The sequence below is a fragment of the Mastigoproctus giganteus genome, chromosome 2, assembly GCF_048544385.1.
Source record: "Mastigoproctus giganteus isolate SK-2022 chromosome 2, ASM4854438v1, whole genome shotgun sequence".
Classification (NCBI taxonomy): Eukaryota; Metazoa; Arthropoda; class Arachnida; order Uropygi; family Thelyphonidae; genus Mastigoproctus; species Mastigoproctus giganteus.
Window position 1 is genome coordinate 26,797,314 of NC_143576.1, and position 25,894 is coordinate 26,823,207.

At 37.9% G+C, this 25,894-nt stretch overlaps 1 protein-coding gene across 6 annotated transcripts in view; it reads right to left on the reverse strand.

Annotated features, from left to right (window-relative positions):
- Window positions 1-25,894, reverse strand: part of LOC150089228 (lipid transport auxiliary protein 1) — a 199,454-nt gene that overhangs the window by 141,455 nt on the left and 32,105 nt on the right. For all 6 annotated transcript variants that reach the window (XR_016548109.1, XR_016548108.1, XR_016548110.1 and 3 more), the window contains exons 2-3: window positions 18,229-18,385; window positions 379-480 (exon numbers count right to left, since the gene is read on the reverse strand). Coding sequence is in view for 1 of the 6 variants with exons in the window: in XM_090390389.1 (XP_090246515.1) it covers window positions 379-480; window positions 18,229-18,285 (159 nt within the window). In the remaining 5 variants the exon portion in view is untranslated. The remainder of the gene's footprint in view (window positions 1-378; window positions 481-18,228; window positions 18,386-25,894) is intronic.

The window sequence follows — 25,894 nt, forward strand, 5'->3', positions numbered from 1 at the left end:
TATCCCAATGCAGTTATAACACTATATATATGTATTTTGCTATAACACTATATATATGTATGCAGTTATTACGCTCTCTCTCTCTCTCTCTCTCTATATATATATATATATATATATATATATATGTAATTTTTAAAGAAATTGCAACAACAATAAGTTCATAAGGGTTAGACTTGTACGAACACATGAATTACGGGGAGCATTTTGGTTTTGAAAATACTGAATACAGCTCATTCTTTATCACTGTTTACAAATTTATTAACTCTTTGCATACCAATCCACTTTTGGTAACACTGTATATAACAAGGAGGGCAAAATTATTTTTAACAAGTCTATCATTTTATATGATTACTTGCTTATTATTTAAATAATACCTACTTTGGGTGCATCATAACCAATAGAAACATGAGGTCCCCGTCTTGACTTTAGTGCAAATCTCATAATTTGACGTTTTGCAAATATGAAGAGAAGTATAAAAGTCTAAAAAGTAAAACAGAGAATGAACTCAAAAATGCAGCATCAGAGAATTCTATCATTATGGAAATCTGGATTTATTAGACAGTATTTTTTCATTCACAGTAACATTAATTTACTCTGTGTAATATTTATGTTCACACTTCAAATACCATAAAATTCTTGGAATGAGTATTTAACTGGCCACTTTATATGGCCACTCTAAAGCTATAAAACTTTTTACTTAATTATTTGCCAATGTGAATTAGTTAAATATTAATAACTAATTAAGAAACACTTCTATAATGAAAAAGACTGAATAGTAGATATTACGCTGTGTTTCATATGTTCTTCACTAAGAACTGCCTTTCAAGAATTATGGCCCTCAATCAAAAATTTAATATACAATTGTTCTTTTTATCAGTCAAAGGGAAAAATTAAAATAATATTTCAATATCAGTAATAGAAATGGCAAGTAAAGCAAGGAAACAAGAGTATGTGGCACCAGCCAAAATCCATCCCCTCTAATATAATTTGTCTAACTTTCATTAAATTTATTTGAAATACCCACTTCCAGTTGTGCATGATGCTTCTGGTGTTTATCAAAAGCATCATGCACAACTGCAAGCAGTGTTTATTATGCACAACTAATACTTTCATATGCCACAATCTACAGCTTAAAATAATTAAATACAAGGTATTATCCAAAAGTTTAAGAGAACATATTCAAAAACAAGGGTTCATTTAAACTTAAATAATTGTTGAACAAAAGGCTGAAATTCTTTTTTTTCATAATACAATCAAGTATTTTCTGGAAAACTTTCTAAATACCTCATTAAATCTTTTTCCACTGAGCTTCAAATAAAGTTCTGGAAACAAGCTGTCTCAAGTAACAAGATCCAGATAGAGTAAGTAGGAGTGAGCTCCACAGACATTTAGTTCTTGAACAGAAACTGTTGAACACACAGGTCATGTTTATCAAAAGCACCATACACAACTAATACTTTGTCATATGCCATTATACAGTGGTATATGGCTAAGGTTATTGATATAAAGAAGCATTTCTATAGTAACTTCAGGTTTGTACAATGTAAAGTCTCACACTAAATGTCTGAATGGCGACTCTGAAGTATTTAAAGCTTTGAAAGGCTTTACCAAATTAAGTTATGAGGATATCATTTTTTCTTTTGCAGTGGGCACAAACTAGAGGATATGCACAAATTAACCATGGGGTGCCTGGGGGTTATACAAGTGCTTGTCAAAAATAACAATCCCACATTAAATACTAATCAAAAACTAAAAATCTGAAATTTTTTCTACTTTCCTAAATATAACAAATTATTATCTATATTTAGGATTTACTTCAAAAACCTTACTTGGTATGGTTTTTGAAGTGATTTTTATTACTTTCCCTTTGCAACTATTTGTAAAGTCAAAGGCAGGGAACTGAAGAATAAATGCACTATGAAGTTTTGAATTAATTTCACAATGTGATATTTGTATACAGTTCAAGGTTACTTGGTTTCCTTCTCCCACTAGTTCTATAAATATCTGCAGTCTTACTCAACTTGTTTTTGAAATATTTATTGTTTCCCATAAGAAAGATAAAAACATGATATTCATTCCAGATGTCTAACTACACTGTGGGTAGCACCATGCATAATTTTCAAATTTCACATGCTGAAAAGTGCATGAAATTTGAAATAAGCCATTAAACTTGAAAATGAAAGTAATGGAAGTAATTAATAGAATAAAAAATATATATACATACATAATAATCAGAAATATATGCACAAGCAAATGTTTTGAAATTTCACACACTTAAGTCTTTTACACACTGGAAAATGAAAAATTCTAATAGATTCATGTTTATATGTTATGGCTGAAAAGTCGTTTTTAAATTTTCAGCAGAATTATTATTATTTTTTTGTTTTGTTTTTGTTTTTTTTTAAATAAAAGTTGCAGAAAGCACAGCATATTTTAAATACTTATAGTTGTTTTTTTTTTTTTTTTTATGCTACATTCCTGATCCAGGAATGGATCAAGGGGATTCTGAAATTTCTAAAAAGATGAAACAGGCAAAAGTTTTTGATTTCAATTTTGGGGGTAAAAAACAAATAACCAGAAGACACTAATATACATTTTTAAAAGTCATCAACATCAAAGGTGTGTTTACAATACAGCACTATCTTGGTATTTCATTCCATGCTAGTGTTTTTGTTGCTTTTTTTTTTTTTATAAATAAATAAGCAAGCATAAAAATACAGCACTAGCATGGATATCAAGTTAAATATTTATTAAATCTTGGAGAAAACTTTAATCCAAGGCTAACGATGCTAATGAAAATCCACAACTACAAGAAAATGAAGAACATAGTTATTTAACTGATTTCAAGAAAAATGAAGGTTCTCTTTAAGATTTAAGGCAAGAAGACATATAACAATGAATTCTTGACCTTATAATAATTGTTTGCAATACTTATTAAACATAATTTTTTATGAAAAATTTTAAAATTATACCAGTCATACATGTCAAATGGATGTACTTTGAGTTTATGTGCTACTTAAATAAAATCATACCCCCCCCCGTTTTGTTTGTCTGTCTGTCTGTCTGTCTGTCTGTCCTTTCTGTACACATTGTACTCTCCATATTCAAATTCTGAATCAATCCCTTGTATCTAAGTGATACTGTCACTGATTTCCTCACAATTTCTGCATTTTATGATTTAACCAGTACTTCAAATTCATCAAACTTATTCACTATGCTCCTAGCATTAGTGTACATGCATGTATACATGAACTTGTTTCTACTCTTAGTAACCCTAACACAGTCCATGTATTCGCTTGTTCTTTAAGGACCTGCAGCAGACCTTGTAATCACCAACACCTTCCTTTCTAGGCTGATGCATGATCCAATAGAAGCAGTGAAAGAATCAGTGAACCTCTGACAGCAGCTGCTGTTAATCTCTTAGTCTGTATACCCCTAGCTAGAAGTTTTCCAACCTACCTAACACTGCCTTAATAGCATTAGCAAATATCCTCGCACCCCTTCTATTCATGTGTATCCCTTTCTCGGTTGTTGTTGTTATTTGGTTTTTAGGAGCATTGCTCCGGGGATATGCAGTGGTCATTCCCTGACCTTTCCGCATCCTCCGTCTTTGGTGGTCACGGGCTCGAACCCCAGTCTAATCAAGAAGCGTGTGCTATGCACTGCTGCTCCTGCCCACCTGGCTACGGAGGCACCCCCATCCTTGGAAAAACAGGCTTACCAGATAACAAGCACAGATCATGCTGAGAGAAATTTTACTCCATGAACCTTGTACATTCTTTCCAGAGCAAAAATGATTTGCAAGGCTCTCATCATTTATCCCTCCTATGGTGTCTGGGCAGAATTGCAGAAATTTTCAATTTCAATTCTAACTTCTGACTTTCTCAATATTGCTATGTACTTGTTAATTAAATCCTCAGATCTCCTACTCTCAATATCATTACTACAAACATGTACAACAATATCACTCTTTGTGCCCTTAAAAGATGATAGCTGCTCTACAAAGTCATCAACTTTAGTCCTTGGCAGACATACAATGGTCCTTTTTTGCAAAATATATATATTTCCAACTTCCCTAGTGGTTGAGTCATCAACTTTATTGAAACGAATCCTATGGAATCGAAGATATCTGCTGCAGAGGATGTTGCTGTGTTGGCTGATGCTGGAGCATGGGCTCATTGGGTTGGGTGGCTGATTGCTTGATTGGTCCTCTCTCCTTTAATCCTTAATAGGGCATTGACCACCCTATTCCTCAACTCTAGCCCTCATAATCCCAACAGAATGCTCAATTTGTGCTTAATATCTTCATGTGCTTTGCAACAAATACACATGAAAGCATCCCCTATGGCTGTATCATGTCCTGCTAAAAGGTAGCTTTTGCAAAGAGGACACAAGTGACACAATGTAATCCCAATCCACAGGACTGCCCACAGAAGTTCTCCCTGAACAAAAGCATTCCCACTACCTTCAGACTTTGCTTTGCTGATCTAGTCTGAGGCTTGATTTTAGTTGAAGTTTGATTTCAAAAAACATACATAACTAACAGATACAAAAAAAAAAAAAAAAAAACGTTGGCAATAGAACTATGCTATTTCAGGTTATGTTACTTTATGTACTACACGATAAGGTCACTTTATAAAAATCACGTTTGTATTCCCATAAATTTATAGTTTATGAACCCAAAAACACTAGTGATATTGATTACACACCTACAAAACTACATAGAAAATCTCTAAGTAGTGCTTATATCATTCCTATTTCAATACCGTAAGAATCGTGGCAAAATTCATCAACATACTTCAGAAGTGTAGTAATACAACAAAATGATGCTAAAAGTTGACTTTGGTTTATTTTAAACAACTTTGAAGGACAGAGAACACAAATAATAACCACACTATTAATTAAGTTTTCTGCCGTACACTTCTACCAGATAAGTTCATCAACATCACATGCCAATGTGTTAAATGTTTTGCATCCCGTATGAGAGTGGTCCTGACAGCTAGAAAAGTCTGGTGTAAAGGTGCTTCTTATTATACCAGGAAGTTTCTTTTTGAGAGCAGAACCAGTTTCTTCAAAATTTTATACCCATATTTGATGGCATGAGCAAATGATTCTGATGCTTAAGCTTAAAGTGAATGAAAAAAAAATAATAAAAACGTCGCACACCACTACACCATTCTATGTTAACAAAATGGCATTATGAGGACAAGAGTAGGTTTGGTGACACAATCCTCTACACTACACCAGTACCCAGAATATTGGTTTTTAAACTCACCCATTTTCCTGCCCTACCCCATACAATGGATTAATGAGGTCTTTGTCTCTGTTAAAAAAGTTCATGTATATCATTGACAGAACATGGGCTGTTCCAGTGGCCTATTTATACTACTAAGAGAATTTCTTGCTGGACTGTAACACAGTTACCTGTTTAGGACATTTTTCTGAACTACCCAAAGGATGTGTTATTCTGGGATTTCTGCTACCCATATGCAGTGTACAGCATTTATCAATGTTAAACCTAAATTGCCATTTTTCAACCCATATACCTGGACTATTGAAATACTGACGTCAATATCATTAAAAAATATTAAAAGCAAAAAGGAACCCAATACTGACCTCAGTACAACTCCACTGATCATGCTGGTCCAAGAAGAGAAGAGAAGAGGCCACATTGAGAGACAGAGTGGTTACTCTTTGTCTCCTACCACTTAATGCTTAAGCAGTTTCAGAGGGTTTCTAACTGACCTATTTGACCAATGAAGGACTGAACAAACTACACAGGTCAAAAACTTTTTTACACTAGTAAAAAAAATAAGTGGACTAGATAGATCTTCGGATGTTGATTTAGTTATCCAAGTCTTCTTTTCAGTTTTTCTCTAGCAAGTCTAGTTTTTATGATGACACCAATTACATGAACAATTACCTGACTACATTGATTATGCAACTCACATATTTAGCCAATATACATGAATATAATTATTATTTATTTATTATGATTCTTTATACATTCCTATTTATGTAACTGTTTAAACATATTATACCCTTGTAAAGATATGTTCAAACAGATAGTTATTTCATAGTTTAATTATAAATTGTTTCAAGTGAGTTACTTCTTAAACATACCTCAGAAGTGTAAAACTCGCTCCAACTTTCCAACTTCTGCGACGTGTACAGCTCTTTCCTAACTAAATCAATGGTATACAATCACAACAGATATTTGAAAAATCTACCAGTTATACTTTGGTTATTCTCTAGATCAGCGGTTCCCAAACTACTGAGGTCAACAGACGCTTTCACATATCAAAAAAAGTTCAAATATCAAAAAAAAAAACTATATATAACATGTATATACAGTTTTGCCATGGTGCCGGCATTGGCATATGCACGTTACCTGGGTGTTTAACGCACATACCGTCCACATATTGCACCGTATCTCACCCAAAACTGCTACCGTTTTACCAAACTGACATTTTGTCCATCTTATCTAGTACTTATCATTACAGACCGATGTAAGGCACAATCTTACTCTTAGATGGCATTAATCGGTACTGATCTCAATAAACAATCTATAACAACAAAATTCATAAACAATACTTCGCCTAATACTAATATATATATATATGGTCAACCACCGTTTAATGCTGCTATATGAAAGGTCTTTGCACTTGGGGAATAGCAATCGCCAAAATAAACGGGGGTGAATTAAACACAGTGGAGGAAGAAAGGGATTTGGAAGTTACAATACAGGCAGATATGAAGTTCTCCGAACAGTTTAACAGGCAGCCAGGAAAGCCTGTTGTGTTCTATCGATGATTTATCGACCACTATTCTGTAGATCACATTCGGAATACTGTGTTCATGTATGGAGACATCATCTGTAAAAAGATATTGAGCTTCTTGAAAAGATCCAAAGAAGTTGTCAAAATAATGGGCATACATATCAAAAATTAACTGCCATGACATCAGAATTTTTTTTTATGAAAACCCCAAACACGAGACGTATTAGAACCTATAGTACTTAGTACCGTGCTTGGATTGGAGGTTGAGAAGATGAAAGAAGATATTTGTTGAAATTAGACTTGAACTTCGGTAGACTGTAATTTACAGAAAAGACATATGAAGGAGGGTTGTTCCAGAAAACAGCAGTTGAATGAATAAATGAGAAAGATGAAAAGTTGGTTCTGTGAGTTTGAAGTTGGACAGTAAATGGATGTTGGCTGGTGGCAGCACATGTTCGGACTGTTTTGAAAGTGAGAGCGGGAATTATAGCAGCCAATTCAGAAGAACAGTGCCCAAGGAAATATCTGTAGAAAAGGCATGCAGCAGAAACAGTATTTCTATGAGACAGTGAGTGGAGGAGAGAGGGAGAGAGAGAGAGAGAGAGAGAGAGAGAGAGAGAGAGAGAGAGAGAGAGAGAGAGAGAGAGAGAGAAGAGAGATGAGTCGTTTAACCCGACTGCCCACTTCTGAATGGAATCTAGAAGCCTGAGAGAGGATTTGGGAAGAGTGCCCAAGGAAATATCTGTAGAAAAGGCATGCAGCAGTAACTGTACGTCTGAGACGAGTGGAAAGAGACACTGCTAGAAATGACTCATTTAATCTAAGTGCCCTCTTCTGAATGGAATCTAGAAGCCTGAGAGAGGATTTGGGGGCACCACCCTAGATTTGGAAACAATATTTCATGGTAGGACGGATTTATGATTTGTACAGAGTGAACTGCTATTTGAAAGAAAAGTAATGCCAAGAGCGAAAGAGAAAACCAAGTTTTTTAAATGAAGAGGAAGCAATATTTGTAATGTGCTTGTGCCAAGAGAGATTAGAAGTGAGGGAAATCCCCAAAAGAGATATATCATCTTGCCTAGAAATCGGAGTGTCACCAAAGATAAGCATAGGAGCACAAGAATCCTTTTTGCGAGATATAAGATAAGACCGAGTTTTAGAAGGACAGTAATCAACTAAGTTGTCTTTGATCCACTGGAGAATTACCTAAGAAATCGGCATTTAAGAATTGGTAGCAGATTTTCAAGAAGTTGAAGTTCATTGAGCAGGACAAGGTTTCTCAAAATGGAAAGTGGAATGCAACGTGCTATCAACACAAAACTGTGGAGATAGGACTTCCAGTCAATGGAAGAAGATCATTAATATTCAAGAGGAAAAGGGTGGGGGAAAGAACTGAACCTTGGGGGACACCAGCATTAGTGGAAAAGTTAGAAAACAGAAGGCCATCTACCATCATCCTCAGTGAGTGATTAGAGAGAAAACTGGATAACCAATTACAAAAAACAGTTGGCAAACCATAAAATTTAAGTTTGTTTAGAAGACCTTTATGCAGACCATGATTGAAAGCCTTTGAAATGTCAAGAGCAACTGCTTGTGTTTCACCAAACTTTTCTATTCAATTTGTCCATAAACGGGTAACAAGCCAGTTTATCGCCAGTGGCTCAACCCTGACAGAATCCATACTGGCGATCGTTGATCAGATGGAAAGTTTCTTGGTAGTTTAAGAGTTGGCAGTTAATTGATTTCTCCATTACTTTAGAAAGAGTAAAAGTAATTGCAATGGGACGATAACTGGATGGGAGAGATTTGTCACCCCTTTTAGGAACTGGCTGGATATGAGCAAATTTCCAAGGAAATTTGCCTTTACAAGGAAAAACACCTTTGGAATAAGAAAGTAAAAAAAGGTGGCAAAGAACAGGAGTAAGTTCAGGAGCACAGATTTTGAGGACAAGTGGAGAAATACCCTTCCCCATCAACTCTACCCCATCTCTGTCATCATGCAGTATGACTGATGACTTTTGAGGTTACAATGAATGTCGTGGTGAGATCCAATATTCCTTACCTTTCGAGGGTACAACTCTAAAATGGTGTTCACAGGCCGGGCGCTAGTTAGAACACCGGACCAAACCTATTGGTAACTCTCTAGGAGGCTTCCAGATCAGCTAGTGTATAATCTTGCTACCTCTACTCTGCCAGATAGTGACTGGAGGGAGTCCGAGTTATGTGTATGCGGGGAGCATTGTCGATGCCACGTTATGTCAACGATCTGGGTATATTCTTACCACGTGTACGCCATATCCAAAAATTTCATTACTTCATACAGCATGTCCCACCCACTCTTTCTTACTACTGAATACACCATGAACTGTCAAGCTAATAGAGCAAGCTTATCTGTGAAAAGATCTAAACCTCCCAAGCACTTCCTAATTCATTTCACAAATATACGTGGTCTCAATTCTAATCTCAACGATGTCCATTTCCACTTCTAGTCTGCCAAACCCCATGTGCTTTTTCTGACAGAATCTCAGTTATCGGTTGATTCAACTACTGATCATCTCAGATGCCCAAATTATTCGCTGTATGATTCCTCTTGCCTCAAAGGTGGTACTTGTGCATATGTCCGTTCGGATATTCCCTGTCAGAGACTTGGCAATTTGGAATCTCCCCTCTTTGATCTTCTCTGGCTCAAAATCTCTCTACCTCATTGTGTCAAATTCATCTGTTGTCTCTACCGTTCTCCCAACTCCACTAATCACTTGGAACTCTTTGACTTCCTCTCTTTGCAACTTGACTTTCTCCAGTCCAACTTTATTAACAGTGAGGTAATTTTCCTTGGTGATTTTAATGTTCACAACTACAGCTGGCTTCAGTTTTCTAGTCATACCGACCCAGCAGGTCAAGATGCTGAGGCTTCTGCAATTACTAATGACCTAGCACAGGTTGTTCGTTTACCTACAAGAATACCGGACAATCCTAATCATACAGCCAATACGCTCGATCTTTTTCTCACAAACAACCCTTCTAAGTACACGGTCGAAGTGAGAGGTCCTTTAGGCACTTCAGATCACAACTTGGTGATTGTCTCTTCTCCAATGGAACCTTTATCTCATGGTTATTCCCAACCTCGTGTTGTTTGGCATTACACGAATGCAAAATGGGATGACCTGCGAGAGTTCTTTTCTTCTTTTCCTTGGTCGGATTACTGTTTCAAAATTTCTGATGTCAACGTTTGCTCAGATCGTGTCACTGAAATTATTCTTGCAGGAATGGAATCCTTTATCCCACGTGTACGCCATATCCAAAAATTTCATTACTTCATACAGCATGTCCCACCCACTCTTTCTTACTATTGAATACACCATGAACTGTCAAGCTAATAGAGCAAGCTTATCTGCGAAAAGATCTAAACCTCCCAAGCACTTCCTAATTCATTTCACAAATATACGTGGTCTCAATTCTAATCTCAACGATGTCCATTTCCACTTCCAGTCTGCCAAACCCCATGTGCTTTTTCTGACAGAATCTCAGTTATCGGTTGATTCAACTACTGATCATCTCAGATGCCCAAATTATTCGCTGTATGATTCCTCTTGCCTCAAAGGTGGTACTTGTGCATATGTCCGTTCGGATATTCCCTGTCAGAGACTTGGCAATTTGGAATCTCCCCTCTTTGATCTTCTCTGGCTCAAAATTTCTCTACCTCATTGTGTCAAATTCATCTGTTGTCTCTACCGTTCTCCCAACTCCACTAATCACTTGGAACTCTTTGACTTCCTCTCTTTGCAACTTGACTTTCTCCAGTCCAACTTTATTAACAGTGAGGTAATTTTCCTTGGTGATTTTAATGTTCACAACTACAGCTGGCTTCAGTTTTCTAGTCATACCGACCCAGCAGGTCAAGATGCTGAGGCTTTTGCAATTACTAATGACCTAGCACAGGTTGTTCGTTTACCTACAAGAATACCGGACAATCCTAATCATACAGCCAATACGCTCGATCTTTTTCTCACAAACAACCCTTCTAAGTACACGGTCGAAGTGAGAGGTCCTTTAGGCACTTCAAATCACAACTTGGTGATTGTCTCTTCTCCAATGGAACCTTTATCTCATGGTTATTCCCAACCTCGTGTTGTTTGGCATTACACGAATGCAAAATGGGATGACCTGCGAGAGTTCTTTTCTTCTTTTCCTTGGTCGGATTACTGTTTCAAAACTTCTGATGTCAACGTTTGCTCAGATCGTGTCACTGAAATTATTCTTGCAGGAATGGAATCCTTTATCCCACACTCCACTTTAAAACCTCGTCCTTTATGTAAACCTTGGTTTTCCAATAAATGTGCTAAGACTGTTCAAGAGAAGAATGTTGCATATCGTAATTGGCTTGTTTCTAATTCTTCAATTTCATTTTCTGCCTACACCAAAGCTCGCAACAATTGTAAAGCAGTTATTAATCAGTCCAAACTAGAGTTTAAACAGGCTAAGAGTAGAAAACTTGCTTCTTGCCCCAATGGTAGCCGAGCATTCTGGTCTCTTGCCAAAGCTATTGGCCGCAACTTTTGCCCATCTCTGCTCCCACCTCTGTCCAAACCAGATGGTTCTGTTGCTACTTCAGCCAAGGATAAAGCTGACCTGCTAGCATCCCATTTTTCTTCCAGCTCATGTACTAATAATAATCTTGATAAAACACCTCCCACCATTCCCAACATGCTCCATTCAATTCCTCCTTTGGTCTTCCGTCAAAAGGATATCAGAAGGATTTTCATGAACCTTGATGATAAGTAAGCTCCAGGTCCTGATGGTATTTCTCCACTTGTTCTCAAAACCTGTGCTCCTGAACTTACTCCTATTCTTTGCCACCTTTTTTCACTTTCTTATTCCAAAGGTGGTTTTCCTTCTGCTTGGAAATTTGCTCATATCCAGCCAGTTCCTAAAAAGGGCGACAAATCCCTCCCATTCAATTATCGTCCCATTGCAATTACTTCTACTCTTTCTAAAGTAATGGAGAAATCAATTAACCGCCAACTCTTAAACTACCTAGAAACCTTCCTTCTGATCAACGATCGCCAGTATGGATTCCGTCAGTGTCGATCCACTGGTGATATTTTGGCTTATGTTACCCATTTATGGACTAATTCAATGGAAACATTCGGCGAAACACAAGTAGTTGCTTTTGACATCTCAAAGGCTTTTGATCGTGTTTGGCATAAAGGTCTTCTAAATAAGCTTCCATCTTATGGTTTGCCAACTGTTTTTAGTAATTGGTTATCCAGTTTTCTCTCTGATCGCTCACTGAGGGTGATAGAAGATGGCTCTCTGTCTTCTAACTTCTCCACTAATGCCGGGTCCCCCAAGGTTCAGTTCTTTCCCCCACTCTTTTCCTCTTGTATATTAATGACCTTCTTCCATTGACTGGAAATCCTATCCATAGTTTTGTCGATGATAGCACATTGCATTCCCCTTTCCATTTTGAGAAACCTTGTCCTGCTCAATGAGCTTCAACTTCTCGAAAATCTGCTACCAATTCCTTAAATGCTGATCTTCAAGTAATTCTCCAGTGGGGCAAAGACAACGTAGTTGATTTCAACCCTTCTAAAACTCAGTCTTGTCTTATATCTCGCAAAAAGGATTCTTCTGCTCCTATGCTTTTCTTTAGTGACACTCCGATTTCTAGGCAAAATGATATATCTCTTTTGGGGATCACCCTGACTTCTAATCTCTCTTGGCACAAGCATATTACAAATATTGCTTCCTCTGCATCTAAAAAACTTGGTTTTCTCTTTCGCTCTCCGCGTTACTTTTCTTCCAAACAGCTGCTCACTCTGTATAAATGGCAAATCCGCCCTGTCATGGAATACTGTTCCCACATCTGGGGTGGTGCCCCCCCAAAACCTCTCTCAGGCTTCTTGATTCCATTCAGAAGAGGGCAGTTAGGTTAATTAATGATGCATCTCTAACAGAGTCTCTCCACTCGCTTTCTCATAGATGTACTGTTTCTGCTGCCTGCCTCTTCTACAGATACTTCCATGGGCACTGTTCTTCTGAATTGGCTTCTATAATTCCCGCTCTCTCTCTTTCAAAACAGTCCGAACACGTGCCGCCACCGTCCATTTACTGTCCAACTTCAAACCCACAGAACCAACTTTTCATCTTCCTTATTTATTCATTCAACTGCCGTTTTCTGGAACAACCTTCCTTCATACGTATTTCCTGAAAATTACAATCTACACAAGTTCAAGTCCAATGTCAACAAATATCTTCTTTCGTCTTCTCAACCTCCAACCCAAGCACGGTACTAAGTACTATAGGTTCTAATACCTCTCGTGTTTGGGGTTCACATAAAAAAAAAAAAAAAACATCAGGACCTGGGGCTTTCTGAGCATCAAGTTTCGTCAAAATCCTTCTGATATCCTTTTGACAAAAGACATTGAATGGACTGTGTTGGGAATGTTGGAAGGTGTTTTTACCAAGATCATTAATATACGAGTTGGAAGAAAAATGGGATGCTAGCAGGTCAGCTTTATCCTTGGCTGAAGTGACAACAGAACCATCTGGTTTTGACAGAAGTGGGAGCAGAGTTGGGCAAAAGTTGAGGCATGGCAAGAGACCAGAATGCTTGGCTACCATTAGGGCAAGAAGCAAGTTTTCTCCTCTTAGCCTGTTCAAACTCTACTTTGGACTGATTAATAACTGCTTTACGATTGTTGCGAGCTTTGGTGTAGGCAGAAAATGAAACTGAAGAATTAGAAACAAGCCAATTACGATATGCAACATTCTTCTCTTGAACAGCCTTACACATTTATCGGAAAACCAAGGTTTAGATAAAGGACGAGATTTTAAAGTGGAGTGTGGAATAAAGGATTCCATTCCTACAAGAATAATTTCACTGACATGATCAGAGCAAATGTTGACATCAGAAGTTTTGAAACAGTAGTCCGACCAAGGAAAAGAAGAAAAGAAATCTCGCAGGTCATCCCATTTTGCATTCTTGTAATGCCAAACAATACGAGGCTGTTAACAGCCATGAGATAAAGGCTCCATCGGAGAAAAGACAATCACCAAGTTGTTATCTGAGGTGCCTAAATGACCACTCACTTCGACCATGTACTTAGAAGGGTTGTTTGTGAGAAAAAGATCAAGCATGTTGGCTGTATGGTTAGGATTATCCAGTATTGTTGAAAGTAAATGAACAAACTGTGCAAGGTCATTAGTAATTGCAAAAGCCTCAGCATCTCGACCAGCTGGGTCGGTGTGACTAGAAAACGGAAGCCAGCTGGAGTTGTGAACATTAAAATCACCAAAGAAAATTTCCTCGCTATTAGGAAAGTTGGACTGGAGAAAGTCAAGGTAAAAAGAGAGGAAATTGAAGAGCTCCAAGTGATTAGTGGAGCTGGGAGAATGGTAGAGACAACAGATGAAATTGACACAGTGAGGTACAGAGATTTTAAGCCAGAGAAGATCGAAAAGTGGAGATTGCAAATTACAAAGTCTCTGACAGGGAATATCGGAACGGACATATGCACAAGTACCACCTTTGAGGCGAAAAAATCATACAGCGAATAATTTGGGCAACTGAGATGAGCAGTAGTTTAATCAACCGATAACTGAGATTCTGTCAGAAAAAGTACATGAGGTTTGGCAGACTGAAAGTGGAAATGGACATCGAGACTAGAATTGAGACCACATATATTTGTGAAATGAACTAGGAAGTGTTTGGGAGGTTTAGATCTTTTTGCAGATAAACTTACTCTATTAGTTTGACAATTCGTGGTGTATTCAATAGTAAGAAAAAGTGGGGGTGGGGACATGCTGTACGAAGTAATGAAATTTTTGGATATGGCATACACATGGTAAGAATATACCCAGATCCTTGACATAATGTGGCCTCGGCAATTCCCCCCACATACACACTACTCGGACTCCCTCCAGCCACTATCTGGCAGAGTAGAGGTAGCAAGATTATACACTAGCTGATCTGGAAGCCTCCTAAAGGGTTACCAATAGGTTTGATCCAGTGTACTAACTAGCTGCTGGCCTGCGAACCCCATTTTAGAGTTGTACCCTCGAAATGTAAGACAGATTGGATCTCGCCATGATGTCCATCATAACCTCAAAAGTCATCCGTCATACTGCATGATGGAAGAGATGAGTAAGGGCTGACCGGAACTTAGCTCTGGAGACTAAACATGGGTTTCACCACTTCAAGCCTCCAATAAGCAAAGTGGTGGTATTGCACCGATTGAAGAAATAAAGTTATACTGAAATTCACAGCTATAAGACATCTACATTTATTATATGACTATGAGCAAATGCTTGAAAAAACCTTCTAGATGCGATAAGTATTATTTAAAGTCTATTTATTTAGTGAGACCTTAAATATTCACATGGGATTGAAGTTTGGCTTTTCCGTGAACATAACTCATTTGTTACCCTGTCCAACTTAGGGACAAGCTATTTCATGATTTAAATTGACTTGCCTTTGACAAGTCACTTAAAATCATGAAATAGTTGTACATTCCCATATTAACAGGGAATGGGTACCCTTTCATTAGCATTAGTAGTGCCATATGATGCAAGATTATACAAGTCAGCTAAAAATCATGAAATGGATGTACTTTTTCCATATACCCATATTAACAGCGGACGGGTGCCCTTTCATTAGCAGTGCCATATGATGCAAGAAAGCCAGGTTATACAGCATCAGGTAAAAAAAAATAAAAATTTCCCATTCACCTATTCATTTGCACCAAAAGTTTGTCCAGTTCTTCCTTGAATTTATCTTTTAACCATCACCTTCCACAACAACAGATGGAACTTTGTTCCAGCAATCAACCACTCACTGGCTAAAGGCAAATTTCCACACATCTAATCTTCAACTGTCTTTCCTCAATTTAAATTTATGCCCCCCTAAAGTGCATAATCTGAGCAAGAAGAAGCCCATCAGCATTCAGCTTGCCCAAACCATTCAAAGCCTTAAACTCATCATTCAGATCACATTGCAGGCGCCTAGTCTCCAGACGCTGCAATTTACAGAACTTAGTCTTTCTTGGTAAGAACACCCCCCCCGGTTCCTCTCACCAATTTCATTGCCCTTCTCTGTAATCGTTCCAACAGCTCTACATCCTTCCTAAAATTAGGCATCCAGACTTGTATGCAGTACTCAAGGTGTGGCCTGACCATTGCCTTATACAAAGAGATAATCACCTACTTATCCCTGCTATAAAAGTTCCTATATATCATTGACAAGACCTCATGAGCTGCTCTGGCAGCCTGCCTGCACTGCTCTGCAAACATCATATCTAATGGCACAATTACCCCCAGTCTTTTTTTCATACTCCACTACCCTGAGTGTAATATGGCACAGTTGGTATGTTACTCTGGTGTTATTGCTACCCACATAGCAGTGCTTTGCATTTTTCAATGTTAAACTTCAGTTGCCACCTCTCAGCCCATCTGTGGAACTTATCTAGATCCTGTTGCAGCTGCATACCATCATTAGTGTCATTAAAAACCCTGCCAACCTTTATACCATCTGGAAACTAGGACATTAAGCCTGTTATACCTTCATCAACATCATTGATAAATATAGAAACAACAATAGTCTCAACACCAAAAACCTGAGGGACTCCAATAATAACATTAGTCCACGAAGACCAGTGTCTATTGATTACTACTCTCTGTCTTCTCCCACTCAACTATCCTTTTATCCTTTTTTTCCCCCTTAATGCCATACTGCTCCAATTTGTACAGCAGACTTCTATGTGCAACAGTATCAAAAGGTATCCTGAAATCCAAGTATATGATATCAAAATTATTTTTTGCATCCAGTTCCTTTGTGACCATCATAGTAGCAAAATTGGACCACAGTAGTAATCAAATTGGTCAGGCAAGATTTCTCCTTAACAAACCCATGTTATGTCTGAGCTATAGCTGCAGTCTTGTCTAGATGATCCTGAATTGCTTTTTTAACCAGTGACTCCATTACTTTCCCTAGAGCAGAAATTAAACTAACAGGTCTGTAATTACTCGTAACACCCTTTGATCCTCTTTGTGAATTGGAGATACACTTGCACTTCTCCAGTCCATGAGGACCTCCCCTGAATCCAAAGATGCTCTTGTAATTATGGCTTAGGGTTTGCTTACTTCCTTTGCTGCCTCCCTTAATATAACTGGATAGTCCCACCTCAGGTGGATGGGACTATTCTTATGTTTAATTCAACAACTTCTCCTCCACTTTCCGCTCAGTTATTACAAAGTCATTAAGCTCCCTATTACAGTTTGGCTTCGAACTATTAAACTTCTGGCCTCGACTTCTCTACAGAAATCCTGATGTGTGAATGTAGATGCAAAATACTTATTCAGTTTGTCAGTTACCTAAGTAGGATCATCATCAACAGTTGAACCATTGTATCAAGTGGACCAATCTGATTCATTAGCTTCCTTCTAGAGTTTTACATAAGTAAAGTAGTTTTTGTTGTATTTCTTTGCATTCTCTGTCAAAGATTTCTCGTAGTCTGCCTTCGCTTGATTTACTTCCTTTTTGACTTGTTTAGACTAGTTATCTACCATACGCTTCTGTGTTGTCCGATAATTTATATGCATCCCATACGAGTCTCATTACTTCATCTGACATCCAATTAGGCCTCAACCTTGAACTGTATTTCTTAGGTGGGATGAAAAGCCTAGTAGCTTCCAAGATTAATTCTTTGAATGCTTCCCATTTAGAATTTGCTGTCAGTTTGGTTAAGAGTGTGGGTTGTAATGTGTTTCTTGAGTGCTAAAATTCATGACTGTAAGTAATTTTATCATGTGTATTGTCTAGAAATTGTACTCTAAAAAAAAAAAAAAGTGCATTTATTTTAAATTAAAAACAAATACATAAATTTAAATAAACCTAGTACAGATACATTCACTCTTATGTGAATTGTTAGTTGAATACATTCAACTAACAATTTAGGTGAACCAGTTTCATAAAAGAACAATATTATATTCTGTCCTTTTCTGGACAACCATAACCTATTGTAGTTAGCAGCAATTTGCATGCATGGTAAAAAGTATTCAGTCTGATAAATCATATTCTAATTCATATTTTGAACAAGAATATGCTCAACTATGTGAAAATGCAGTTTTTGATGTTTTGCTTCATTTCATAAAGTGTAATGTAGGCCATTTGCATATACATTATTCTTGAATGCATCCCACATAAAAATCCAAAGATGACAAAATGCCACCTGTTTAAAAACATTTCATTCAGATCCAATAACACTGTGCACTACTGCCATTGTTACCTCAGTACACTATAAAGCAATAGATTGCACCATGAAAGGATAACGCTGTACTTCAAAGTAGTATTAGCCACTGAGCTAACTTTATATTATATTAAATTATTAATTCTTTAATATAAGCTTAAATTATAAACTGTTAAGTACTATGCAGTATAAAATATACATACCAAGATGCCAAATGCAATGCAGATAATGATGGCCACTCCAGAGAGCTGGTCAGCCATTGCCTGGGAGGAGCAGTATACATGGAAGACAAGTGGCCAATGCTGTATATATAGTTGATCGTTTCCAAGAATGCAAAGAAATTAGATTAAGACTGGATCACTGCAGAAAAGCAGAAGCATGTGGAACATTAATGAGTATCTATGAGCTCCAAATTCTGTAATATATTAATATAATTAATTTATTCTGTATTCTAATAAAGAATATATAAGTATGATATTTTAAAATTTAATATGGAGAATATTAATTGTAATCATCTACAAAAAAAGAAACACACAAAGAAATTAATTATAAGAAAAAATTGGATCTCTGTCTCATCCAGCGCCGACTAATGCTACCATTTTTAATAGAACAAAAAAAAAAAAAAAATCTTGAAAGAAACTTCTCACTTCAACAACATGATGCTAATGAAAGCAGAATGTCAGCCATTGGATGTGAAAACTTTGAATACAATTGGGAGAATGATAAAGTCAGCAGAGGAATTTAACAGAATATGATAAGAGATTTCAATGTACAGGATTATAGATTGGAACCCTTATTTTTATTTATTTTTTTTTTTTTTAGCTGGTGCAGCGTAAGCCATAGGCTTCCTTGCACCATGTGGCTAATACTAACCCCAGGGGACTCACATCTGGTGAGTATGGGCTTGGCACACCCAGGGTCCTGATCTGGATATCATCAATCTTCTTTTTCTTGGTGATTCCCTTCTACTTCTCTCTCTGGGTAATTCAGAAATTTTTTTTTTTTTTTTTTGCCTCAGGCTTCCTTGCACCATATGGCTAATAATAATACACATGAATCTAAAAATCACACTGACAACTGGGTAAAAATAATAAATTAATATCTAAATGAAATAAACACTCTTACACCACACATAAAAATTGTTGCTGAATGCAAACACGAAGTTCTTGAAAGGCACTTACTGCTACCAAGAAAATAACTAAAATTTATTACACTATGAAATCAAATAGATAATCAAGAGCCTACATGCACCAAGGGAAGCACAGCAGCATGGGGCTGTACCTAATAAGGTACAACTGCTGCCCAAAATAAAGTTACCAATAACACAAAAGGAAAGTTTAGGAGAACCATAGAAACTTGTTAATATGAAACTTGATCACAGGACACTTGTTAATATGAAAGTTGAGAAAGCCTGCATTTCTGTCATAGCATTTGTGTACATGTGTGTTATTTCTCTCAGTAGATATCAGTGTTCAGTTTGGGTGGTGCATGGATGGAGTACCAGCTTTATTCCAGGCAGCAGTTCCACTTTGCCTTTCCTTACGGGATCCCATACCACTCTACTTCCCTGGGTGAGTGCATACTCTTGCTTATTTATCTGGTTTCACTTTTATCTTGCAGTTTTGTAGTTAGTTTAAATATCTTGTATAATTACTTGCTTGGTAGCACCTCTTAAGTACTTAAGTTCTCTGAGCAGTGCACAGACAGGCTGCAAGGGGGGGCAACTCATGAGGTTTTGTCAACAATATACAGGAATTTTGTTAGCAAGGATACAGAGATGATTATCCCATTGTATAAGGCAATGATTAGGTTGCATCATGAGTACTGCATACAGGTCTGGAGGACTCATTTCAGGAAGGATGTAGATCTGCTGGAAGGGATGCAGAGAAGAGCAATGAGATTGGTGAGGATGACAATGGGGTGTTCAAAAAAAAAAAGAAATGTTTCAATTCTGCAAACTGCAACATCTGGAGGCTAGGCACCTGCAAGGTTATCTGATTGAGGCATTTTAAAGCTTTGAATGTGTTGAGTAAGCTCAATGCTGATGGCCTTTTTTTCTTCTTGTTCAGACTACATGAAGGGACATAAATTCAAACTGAGGATGGTTGCAGAATAGATATGCATGAGGTTGCCCTCAGCCTGTATGTAGCTGACTGTTGAAACAAACTTCCATCTGTTTTTGTGAATATTGATAGTTTGAATAAATTCAAGGAAGAACTATTTAAACTGTTGGAGGGGACGGAAAGGTAATGTGAGACTTTTTTTTTTTTTTTTTTTGCTGATGCTGTATAACATTGCTTTCTTACATCATTTTCCACCAATACTATCAAGATGACCTGGATAGTAATGCAATAATACTTATGTTGTGGCAGCACCCCTATACCTTTTTCAGCAGAACAACATTCATATCATACTGCTCAAATTGTCACAGACTAGTTTGTGAACATGCATGTCAAAAAGTTGGACTGGGCAGCCTACAGCTCTGACCTCAATCCTATAGAAAACTTCTGAGATGAAATGGACCATCAGGTGCATGTGATAAGAGACCAATCAAAAAACAGAGCTGAACTGGTCACCACTTGGAAGGCAAAACAGCAGAAGATACTGGAGGCCATTTACAAATAACTTAGCATTAGTAGAGGCATATGATGAAAGAAAGCAAGCTTATGCAGCATCAGCCAAAAAAAAAAAAAAAACACCACGCCCATTTCACCCCTCCATTCATTCAAAATCCCTGTCCAGCTGAGCCTTAAATTTATTTAGGCTATCAACCTGCACAACAAGGGATCGAAGTCTGTTCCACCAACCAACTACCCGGTGGCTAAAGGCAAATTTTCGCACATCTATCTTTCCTCAATTTGAATTTATGCCCTCTCAGGTGATTATTCTGAGTAAGAGGAAGAATTCCATCAGCACTGAGCATGCTCAAACCATTCAAGGCTTTATACACCTCAATCAGATCACCTCGCCGGTGCCTAGTGTCCAGACACTGTAATTTGCAAAACTTAAGCCTAGGCTTTACTTCGTAAGAGCAACCCTTTGTTCCATTCACTTATCTTGTTGCCCTTCTCTGTACTCGTTCCAGCAGCTCAACATCCTTCTTGAAATGAGGCCTCCAGACCTGTATACAGTACTCAAGGTGTGGCCTGACCATTGCCAAGGGAATAATCACCTCCTTATCCCTGCTAGAAAAATTCCTGTATATATCATTGACAAGACACCATGAGCTACTCTTGCAGCCCGTCTGCACTGCTCAGAAAACTTCATATCTGCCTGCATAATTACCCCCAGGTCCTTTTCATTCTCTACCACTGTCAGTGTATTCTTCAGTTTCAGAGTTGATACATTGCTCTGGGGTTGCTGTTTCCCATATGTAGTACTTTACATTTGTCAATGTTAAACTTCATTTGCCACCTCTCAGCCCATCTGCTCAACCTTTCCAGATCCTGTTGCAGCAGCATAGCATCAGTAGTGTCCTTAACAACCCTGCCAACCTTTGTATTGTCTGCAAACTTGGACATTAAGCTTGATATACCATTATTAATATTATTTATTAATAAAGAAAACAATAATGGACCCAACACTGAACCCTGAGGGACTCCACTAATAACATTAGTCCACGATGAGCAGTGTTCATTGATTACCACTCTGTCTTCTCCCCCTCAACCACCCCTTTATCCATAGCAGCAATTTGCCTCCAATGCCACACTGCTCCAATTTGTGCAGCAGTCTTCCATGTGCAACAGTATCAAAAGCCTTTCTAAGATCCAAGTATATAATATCAAAGTTATTCCCTGCATCCAGTTCTTTTGTGACTACATCATAGTATCCAATCAAATTAGTTAGGCAAGACTTCCCCTTAGCAAAAACTATGCTGTTCGAGCTATAACTGAAGTCTTGTCTAGATGATCCTGCAGTGCTTCCTTAACCAGTGCTTCCATTAATTTTCCTGGAACAGAAGTTAAACTCACAGGTCTATAATTACTTGTAGCCTTTGTCCTCCTGTGTGAATTTGGGTCACATTTGACCATCTCCAGTCTATGGGTACCTCCCCTGAGCAAACCCTTATGGCTAAGGGTTTGCTTACTTCCTTTGCTGCCTCTTTTAATATAAATGGATAGATCCCATCCACCCCAGGTGCATTTTTTTATGTTTATCCTCAACAATTTCTCCTCTTTACTCTCAGTTATTACAAGATTATCTAGCTTACTGCCAGAGTTAAATATACCTCTGGCATTGCCCTCGCTGAATAACTCCTCATGTGTGAATGTCGATGCAAAATATTCATTTAGTTTGTTAGCTACCTGAGCAGGATCATCAACAGTTGAACCATCGATATCAAGTGTACTAATCTGATTCATCACCTTCCTTTTAGAGTTTACATAAGTAAAGAACTCTGCTGTTTTTCTTTGCATCCCTTGCCAAAGTTTCTCGTAATCTGTCTTCGCCTGCCTAACCTCCTTTGTAACTTGGTTACAGATCAACTTGTATCAATCATAGGCTTCTGTGTCACGTGTTAATTTATATGTATCCCATGCATTTTTCTTCTCTGCCATATGTCTCATTAGTTCATCTGACATCCATTTAGGCCTAAACCTTGAACAATATTTCTTAATTGGTATGTAAAGTCTAGTAGCTTCCAAGATAAGTTCTTTGAATGCTTCCCATTTTGAATTTGCTGTTGGTAACATCATCAGTTGGTCCCACTGTATAGAATTTAAATACTGTCTCAGACCATCGTAGTCGCCTTTACGAAAGCAATAACCCTTCCCCTTACCCCTGATGGTAGTTTCCTCTTTGAGTAAATCCCACTTCAGCACACTGTGATCACTGCCACCTACTTTATCTGCAGATTCTTAATGCATAAAGAATCACTACTGATAATCAAATCAAGAGTATTACTCCCTCTAGTTGCCTCCAGAACATGGTGATGTTGAAAACAATCATCCAATAAATCCACAAAAGCCTTGCTAGTGCGTGAGTGACCAACCCACAAATTCCAGTCAATATCTGGGAAATTAAAATCCCCCATTATAAGACTCTCTGATTTACTGACCCGCTCTTATTTCCCTGTACAGTTTCTTATTATACTCATCAGAGTCATTAGGCCTATAGCACACTCCTACTCTCAATTTTGATCTCCCAATGCTTATGTCACACCAAACTGACTCAACACTACACTGTCCAGCGATGTCGACTGGCTTCACTTGCTTGGATTTTATGTGTTTCTTAACTAATATCATAACCCCTCCTTCCTTCCTATCCTTTCTGTAGACGTTGTACTCCCCAAATTTCAGTTCTGCATTCCTTATATCTGTGTGACACCCCGTCTCTGATATCACAACAATATCTGCCTTTGATGCTTTGAGCAATACCTCAAATTTATCAAATTTATTTACCAAACTCCTAGCATTGGTGTACACACAAGTATACATGCACCTGTTTCTATTCTTAGCTACCCTAACACAACCCACATGTTTACTTGTACCACAACGATTTCCAGCAGTCTCTGAAATATCCTGCATCTTGTTTTCCAGGCTGCTGCTCATTCCAATAGAAGCAGTGCAAGAATCACTTTAACCTCTGCCAGTAGCTACTGTTAATCTATTAGTCCTTGTATCCCCCCCAAGTTTTCCTACCCACCTTACACTGCCTCGATAGCATCAGCAAATATTCTTGCATCCTTTCTATTTAAGTGTATCCCATCCCTGTAGAAGCAGTCTCTCCTGTTAACAAGTACAAACCAGGCTGAAAAAAATTCTACCTCTTGAGCCTTGCACAATCTTTCCTGGGTCGAACTGATCGACAAGGCTCTCATCATATATTCCCTCCTATTGTGTCTGGGCAGAATTGCAGACACTTTCAAATTCAATTCTAATTCACGGCTTTTTTTCAACAGTGACCTGTACTTGTTAAGTAATTCTGCTGGTCTACTACTCTTAATATCATTAGTGCCAACGTGTACAACTATATCACCTTTTCTGCCCTTAAAAGATGATATCTGCTCTACAACGTCATCAACCTTTGCCCCTGTCAGACATACCCTGGTCCTGTTCCACCTATCCTTTTTACAAAGCATGTTCCCCGTTTCCCTGACAATAGAGTCACCAACAACTACTAGTTCCTGTGGGACTAGTACTAGTTTTCCACAGCAGCATGTTCAAGAGGCAACCAGAGGGAGTAATACTCTTGATCTGATTATCAGCAGTGATTATTAATGTATTAAGAATTTACAGATAAAGGAACTACTAGGTGACAGTGATCACAGTGTACTGATGTGGGATTTATTTAAAGATTAACTAGCTCCAGGGGTAAGGGGAAGGGTTTTTGCTTTTGTAAAGGTGATTACAGTGGTCTCGCACATTTTTTAAATTCTATACAGTGGGACCAACTGATGATATTACCAACAGCAAATTCTAAATAGAAAGCATTCAAGGAATTAATCTTGGAAGCTATTAGGCTTTTCATGCCAACTAAAAAATACTGTTCTTGGTTTACAACCAAATGGATGTCACATGAACTAATGAGACAGAGAAGTAAAATGCATGGGATGCATATAAATTATCAGGCGACACAGAAGCCTATGGTAAATATAAACTAGTCTGTAATCAAGTCAAAAAGGAGTTAAGGCAAGCGAAGGCAGATTATGAGAAATCTTTGGCAAAGGATGAAAAGAAAAACAGCGAAGACTTCTTTACTTATATAAATTCTAAAAGGAAGGGGATGAATCAGATTGGTCCACTTGATATCGATGATTTGATTATAGATGATCCTACTCAGATAGCTGCCGAACCGAATGAGTATTTTACATTTACATATGAGGAGTTATTCAGGAAGGGGAAGGCCAGAAGTTTATCAACTCTGCAAGGCAGCTAAATGATTCTGTAATAACTGAGAGTAAAGTGTAAGAGAAATTGTTGAAGCTAAACATAAAAAAGGCACCTGGAGTAGATGGGATCTATCCAGTTATATTAAAGGAGGTGGCAAAGAAAGTAAGCAAACCCTAAGCCATAATTATGAGAGCATCACTGGACTCAAGGGAGGTCCCCACGGACTGGAGATGTGCAAATGTATCTTCAATTCACAAAGGGGATCAAAGGGTGACATAAGTAATTATAGACCTGTTAGTTTAACTTCTTTTCCGTGTAAAATAACTGAGTCACTAGTTAAAGCAGCATTGCAGGATCATCTGGACAAGAATGCAGTAATAATTCAGACACAGCATGGGTTTCTTAAGGGGCAATATCTTGTCTGACCAATTTTATTGGATACTATAATGGGGTCACAAAGGAACTGGATGGAAAAAATAATTTTGATATCATATACTTGGATTTCAGGCTACTGCAACAGGATCTAGAGAAGTTGGGCAGGTTGGCTGAGAAGTGGCAATTGAAGTTTAACATTGACAAATGCAAAGTACTGCATATGGGTAGCAGTAACCCCAGAAAAACGTTCCAACTGTGTGGTGTTACACTGAGGGAAGTGGAGAATGAAAGAGACCAGAGGGTAATTGTACAGTCAGATATGAGGTTTTCTGAGCAGTGCACACAGGCTGCCAGAGAAGGTCATGGGGTCTTGTCAATGATATACAGGAATTTTGCTAGCAGGGATAAGGAGGTGATTATCCCCCTGTATAAGGCAATGTTCAGGCCACACCTTGAGTACTGCATACATGTCTGGACGCCTCATTTTAGGAAGGGTGTAAAGTTGCTAGAACGAGTACAGGAAAGGCTTAAGTTCTGCAAACTGCAGCATCTAGAGACTAGGCTCCTGTGAGGTGATCTGATTGAGGTATATAAAGCCTTGAATGCATTCAGCAGACTCAATGCTGATGGGATTCTTCCTTTTGCTCAGATTACAAACCTGAGG